This window comes from Tetrao urogallus (genome assembly GCF_951394365.1).
Source record: "Tetrao urogallus genome assembly, chromosome: 6".
NCBI lineage: Eukaryota > Metazoa > Chordata > Aves > Galliformes > Phasianidae > Tetrao > Tetrao urogallus.
The window spans coordinates 24741705-24748584 of record NC_136819.1 but is presented as its reverse complement, the minus strand read 5'-3'; the positions used below and the strand labels follow the sequence as shown (position 1 = coordinate 24748584).

Below are 6880 nucleotides of genomic sequence, written 5' to 3'. Positions count from 1 at the left end.
GGGGTCGGGGCTCCGCGCTGAGGTCGCTCCCCCGGCTTCTTCTCCGTGCAGTCAGCGTGCCGCTCCTCCCCGTCCCCTGCGAGCGGCCGTGTGCCCCGCTCCGCTCCTCGTTCAGCACAAAGACACGGGGAGGGCTTCTCGGTTCTTCCGCGCCGTGGGTCGGGGCGGGCGGTCGGCCGCTGTCACCGGAACCCGCGCGGCGCGGAGCGCGTTCCTTTCCGGGCCCGGAAGCGCCGAGGAGCCGCAGTAACGGTGGGCGGCTGAGGTGAGCGGAGCGGAGCGGCGGGAGCGGGCCCGTGAGTGAAATCGCTGTTGTTACGGCGCGGCCCGTCCTGCAGCCTGATCCGGAGAGAAGCGCGGCGTTGATGAGCGTCCTTCTTTGAGAAGCGCTGCTCCTCAGGTCGTTCTTGCTGCTTGTTGCTCGGCAATGCCTAAACGTATGTGGGGTGAAAGGGATTAACAGGAATAGCTTTTTTTCTACTGTTTGACTCTTCGGTGTTTTGGTATTTCGTGGGGTGAGAACGTACTGGGAGAAATACTGAAACAAACTAGGGGGCTGAGAAAGTGTAATACTGGGCATTCATTGTTATTCCTTCTTTCCTAATGGCTTGGATTTCTAATTAATATCCTTTCTATAAAAAAAAAATGCACCCAATGCTTGTAAGGCTTTAATTTTTCTTTTCTCTTTTTCATTGAAGGTGGAGATTAACTGCAGTAACAAACCAAGATACCTCCAGATACTAATTTGGCTGTTAAATTAATTTCAAACCCATAAATTGCCTTGCTGGAAGCAAATTCTGTGTCTTTACTAGCATGGCTGTAGCAGTTACGTTGCTGAACAGCGTGTGCTTACATGGTAGATGCTGCAGACACAAAGTTTTGCAACCTTTGCTTGGAACTCTCCGTGTTGATTCCATGTCAAAATGTTACAGCAGTTACAGGAGGCCAGGGTCACAGCCTGAGGTAACACCGTCTTGGCGAAACATTGATTTCAGCTTTAAGAAGGGCATTAATGCCTTAAAGACTCAGCTAAGCTTGCTGAAGAAGGAGACCGAAGACCACCTAAAAGGACCTGACGGCCATTCGTTCAGTCAATACATGTTGGAACAGACAAAGGTGATGTGGGTGTTTCGGAGCCAGGAAGATTTAAATAAATGGGTTATTTCCTCCGATGTGGAGATTGGAGGAAAAAGTGAAGTTTACCTAAAATTGGGTAGGAACAACCAGGGTGCTATGCTGTATGGAATACTCAATACTGAAGTACCTCGCGATGGGGAGACGAAATACAGTGGATATTGTACTATGAGAGCCAAACCAGCAGTGGTAAGTACAGCATCTGTTATTTGAGTGCTTTTCTATGATTCCAGTGATGACAAGTGGACTGTTGTTTAATGTGGTTATAACTGACCACCTTCAGGATTATTACATGCTCTATTTGTATAGATGTCACTGCTGTTGTATCCACTGACCTATTGACCTGGAAGGAACTTGAAAGTCTTACTCAGCTTTTCTCTTTTCTTAGAAGACAACATGTTTGGTCATTTGCTGATGTAACATCGCTTGTTAAGACAGTCCTGTTTGCAGCCTCATCGCAAATGAGGAATTTGTAGTGAGCTTTTAGATCTGAAATTGATATGATTAAAATTGATGAGTCTCCGAATTTTAAATTCATTGCATGTGTCATAAGGACAAATATGCTGGGCTTCAACTGGGTCTCTTTATCAAACTTAGTTTAGGCGAGTTTGTCTTTATTTCCCTCGCAGGAAATTAATGCTTTGAGACGTTTTTCTAAAAGTCTTGCCCCTACTGTGTATCAGAAAAAGCAAGATAAATGTTTGATAATTTTGAGTTGAACAAAATGTAAGCATATGGCTCCTATCGCACTGCTTCTTTCATTCCTTTTATTTTAACATCCTTAAAAAGAAAAATAACACTTTGACTCAGCATGTTACTAAAAACCTTTTTAGTCTGTTCTATTGTTTATGATTCAGCACAAGTAAGCAGCTACAAGTCTTCTGAACTGTAAACCTGGAGAGCAGAGAATGTCAGCAAGGAAAATCAACAGGCAAATGATAGGCAGAATGCCACGGACTGGTGTGAACACCACAGACTGGTGACACCAGCACAGGGGAGTTGGGCAGGAAGTTGCATCTCGTTAGAGTTAAATTGCTCTGGCCTTGCGTGAATGTGACTCAAACTTTCTTCTCCTAATTTTGAAGTAGCAAAGTGTCTGTCAGTCCATCTTTGTAATACAGTTTGAGATCAAAAGGTGAAAGCATGAATACAAAGACTTATTCAAGTAAAAAGGGTCAAAATTGGCAAATCAGAAAATCAAGTAGCCGCAGTCTTTGCATTAATGGGTTAATTGTCTACTGATTGTGAGCTTATAAAAGGAAGGCTAATTAGGTAGCTGTAGTAACAATATCAAGTTAAGGAGAAACCTCTGGATCTTTGGTGCAAATTTTGGTTTGGTTTGAGCAATTCTGGCCAAGAATATCTCCAATGACACCCTCCTGCTCCAGCGACCTCAGTAACATTCTGCAGAGGTTACTGGATCTGTCAGAGTGCAAATCACAACTTTGGGACTTGGAAGATCTTTGGAAAATACATTTGAGGATTGAATGTGCTTGTAATCCAGATCATTGTGCACAGTTAGTGTCAAAAACTGTTGGAAAATGTGTAGGTGCTTCTAGTGCTCACGTCAGTCTTCAATAAAGAAAGTAAGTTACCATAGGGGATAAATTATCCCACGTTGTAACCTCTTCTGAGTAGTCTAGTGCTAACCACAGAATATTAAACTTAACTACAGGCCTGGTGTGCTATTACAGAATTTGTGTTCTTGCCTAGGAGGGGATTTAGTCTTAGGATATAAATCTGCTAATTACAAGATTTATAACTAATGCATGGATCTTCAGAGTGGTGATACTACGTTTTGTGGGCTCTCATACAGTGCTGAAGGAAATTCATTGAGATGAGACTGGTCTGATGAGAAAGGACCCCATTTTCACTGTATCACAGTAGATATTGCTTGCAGTGAGAACAAGGGCGGTGATTCAAGCAGTAGCACTTTGCTCTTCATAATGGAGATTTCTTTTTAAGTATGAAAGGAATAATTCTATTTATTAATATTTGTAGGGATCTTTTGCCAGGAAGAAGTATTATGACTGGTCAAACTTCAACAGTCTGTATTTACGTGTCCGTGGCGATGGCAGACCTTGGATGGTAAACATTTATACAGACCCTTACTTCTCCCATCAAAAGGATGACCTGTACAACTACTTCATGTTCACACGAGGAGGACCGTACTGGGAGGAAATAAAGGTAAACAAATGAGTAATAATTAGTAACGAATAATTAGTAACACTAATTATATTAATACAATAATACGTTGATATCTACTAAGTATTTTAAATAATCTACCGTGTGTCTAAGTGTCCTAAGTGTCTGTTGTTTGCTGTTACAGGAGGCAGACCTTTGAGTTATGCTGATGCTATACATATGTAATATATATTATACTATTACTGTACTATAGTATGGGAATATATATGTACTATAATACATACATTATGACAAATGTATGTGTATACTTAGATGTTATTAATTTATTAAAAAAAAAAAAAGCAACAAATTCTACTCCTAGCTGAAATTGGCTTCCCGAGCTGAGGGCTCATTAATTCAGATTAACAAAAAAAGACCCACCAAAACCAGAATCTCCTGGTTGTCACACCTGTGTGTGGGGCTGTACTGGGGCTCAGGAGCACCTGCCATTCTGTACCTGTGATTGTCTGGAATCCCGTGGGTCGCCTTTTCTTAACACTGGAAAACAAACAAGCAGCCAGGCAGGGTGCATAGTTAGCTCATACAGTGGGTGGTCGGAGTGTGCACTGAACAGATGCAGCTACTGGAGCTTTGCAGGCAGTGCCAGGAACTTTCTATGCAATTACCATTTTATCTGTAATAATAAATGGACTTGATGTAAGATTTCTACCCTGCAGTGTGGTTTGCCAAACTTGGAGTCAGTTGGAGCCTCAGAGGTATGTGGGCTGTTAGTCACAGCTTTGAATCTATGACATGCAGTAACGTTGGCAAGAAGTGGGAGTTTCAGCTCTTTTCTGAGGACACTGAAGTGTGTCACTGCTGGCCTGTGTATGTTCCTCACCCACACCAGCCAGTTCTCTTCTCTTGTATCATTGTTATATTTTTGTGAACTGTTTTGTTAGAATATTGATGTCTTTGAATGAAATTTGCAGTACAAAATATGCAGATTGGATGTAGATGAGCTGTCGGTGAGCTTACAATGCATCCTAGACCTTTCATTAATTTAAGCCGACATTGTTGGAAGGAGATATTCTAGATGTGAACGGCTGTCTTCCATGCTTCAGCCTCTCCTGTGCGCCAGCTGGCTCAGAATCCAGCACAACAGCTGGAAACGGCTGCCACAGGGCAGCGTGGGGCTGGAGCTGGCAGCATGTGGCTAATGGGTGACGCTTCTTTTCTCACTGATTCTTTGGACCCTGGAGCGCTGGTACCAGATTTGGTGTTATTTCATTTTCTAAGGCAGCTGTTTGTTATTCTTTTTTGCCTTGGGGTTTTATTCTATAGACTGGTGACACTAAAGTCCATTTTTCTTTTGTTTCTGCTGTCAGATTCCGTTCTCCAAATTCTTTCTGTCCAGTCGAGGAAGAGTACAGGATGACCAACACCCTATCTGGTTAGACAAGGCAAGTTTTCTATAGGCTTAATCTGTCAGAAACATACTTTGAGATTGTATTGTTGTTGTATAGGTAATTGAGAAATCCTTGGGATATTCGGTGGTTTTAAATTTAAAATTCAATGAGTCTCTACTTGTTTTAAAGTACTTATTCCTGTGTGCATACCTTTGCATACAAATTATCCTACTTTGTGATTTCAGTGTCAATTTACTTCAAAGTAGTTCCACAGATATTTTTAAGAGATTTAGATAACTTGTCTGTTAAAAAATAAATAGTTTTTTTAAAGGAATGATCAAAGTGACTGAGATATCTAAAATGCAATTTGGCACAGTACTGCCAAAAATAATAAAAGCAAGCATGTATCACAGGCAACGTATCTAGGCATTACGAAGGGATAAATTCTTCAGAACACGGAGTTTAGGTGATTCCTGCAGTCACCTGTAACAGTCACCAGCTTTAAAACTTCTGTAGCCTGCACAAGCCAAGAGCTGACTGCAGAGCTCACTTCTGGAGAAGATAAAGCAATTGAATCCTTACAATCAATCAGAGGAGTGTTACTCTGCTCTACCACCTTAGCTTTACTCTATTACTTATTTAGCATGCATGTGCAACTTATGTTTATCCTCAATTCTCAGCAAATTCTTAGCATGCAGTTATTCAGCTTGAATCTGACACATTCCTGCACGTACGGCAGCCCTTAAAGTCATGGGTATGGATCAGACCTGCACTTCCAGCGCAGATTCCCTAATCCCTAAAATACCAGGAGCTTTGTAGGTGTTCAGCTACTTATCACCCAACTTGATTTGAGAACCAGTAACACTGGAGTCTCTGAAAGGTTGGTGATGGACAAGAGCAGAAGGCTTTCGAGGCATATGCTACAGGCTAATGGGGGACATGTCTGAGCTCCAGGGATTTGTATGGTGTTTATTACAATTAGAATGAAGTTATTATTTAATCAATTAGTGTTGCAATTGAGAATGAATGAGGGATATTCTTTTGAAAAATGCTATTGTAACTGGAAAACTATGGCTAAATAACTCAGTGTGCGATATAAAATTCAGGAGTAGTTTTGTGTTTTTCAAAATGTTTGCTTTGGGGGCACTTTCACAATGTAACAGGCCTCTGTCTTGAAATGGAAGTTCCATCCATCCTTAATTACATTCCATTTGTGTTTCCTGTTCATATTAGAACTGTTAAAACAAAGTGACAGAAGTATGTTATTAATTCATCTTATCATGACCAAATTGACAATATTCAGACCTCGAAGGCTGAAAATCCCAGTATTGCACTAGGCTCAGGCCGTTTTCAATACATTTCAACCTAATGGTAGAAAAGAACCTGTGAATCCCATTGGAGCCTGTAATGAAAATGTAGTAATAAAGCATTTGTGCCTTTGGAGATACTGCTGCGTTTTGAGCAGATACCCCTCTTTTAAACTGAACTGTTGTGAACTATTTGTAGGATGTGGAAGTGGTAGTTACAGGTTGTAACATTATTTTAAGATTTATTCTAACGTATGCATCTCCTTATTAGATCAGTACCCTTGGATTCACACTGGGAGATAAAGTAGATGGTCCCTTCCAGCTGGAGATTGATTTTATTGGCCTGCTAAATGACAGAGCTCACACAGAAGAATTTGCCTATGAAACATACGAAAGGAATCCTAGAATCTAAGTTGGTCTTGTGTCCTTTGGAACATTCATCAGCTGCTTACTTAATTTTTAAGCATTTTATAAAGTGTGAGAATATCCTTCAAGTTGTTACAATTATGTAAACATTAAATGTTAAGTGGATGAAGTGTTGACTCATAATCTGACTAGACTGACACTGTTGGCATCATCAAGCTGCCAACAACAGGCTGAGAGCTTGTACCTACAGGAACTGGAATACAGCCTGCTGAGAGCTGCAGTACATGCTTACTGTGTATTAACTGCTGTCTGGGTACGTTTTAACTTTTGTCCTGAATAAGAGTATTCTGTTAACGTGGTGTTGTTTTTTCGTACTTAGTTTGATTTTCTAATACACTGTTTATAGGGCTGTAAAAGACTTGAAAAACAGGTTGTAACTGGAGAAGTTACAGTGTGAATTAATACAGTGATGATACTGCTGAAGTGTGTCACAGCTTCTGAAATTTACAAAAGAACAGGACCTGAAATATGTCAGGAAAG

The 6880-nt window shown here is 41.0% G+C and overlaps 1 protein-coding gene across 1 annotated transcript; it reads left to right on the top strand.

Moving 5' to 3' along the window:
* Window positions 1-813: 813 nt before the first annotated feature.
* On the top strand, window positions 814-6386 carry NDUFAF1 (NADH:ubiquinone oxidoreductase complex assembly factor 1; the record flags this gene model as incomplete). The annotated part of the gene is made up of 4 exons (XM_079536770.1): window positions 814-1323; window positions 3136-3321; window positions 4647-4721; window positions 6246-6386. 4 exons carry the CDS (start codon window positions 814-816, stop codon window positions 6384-6386), a joined length of 912 nt encoding a protein of 303 aa, XP_079392896.1.
* Window positions 6387-6880: the final 494 nt, after the last annotated feature.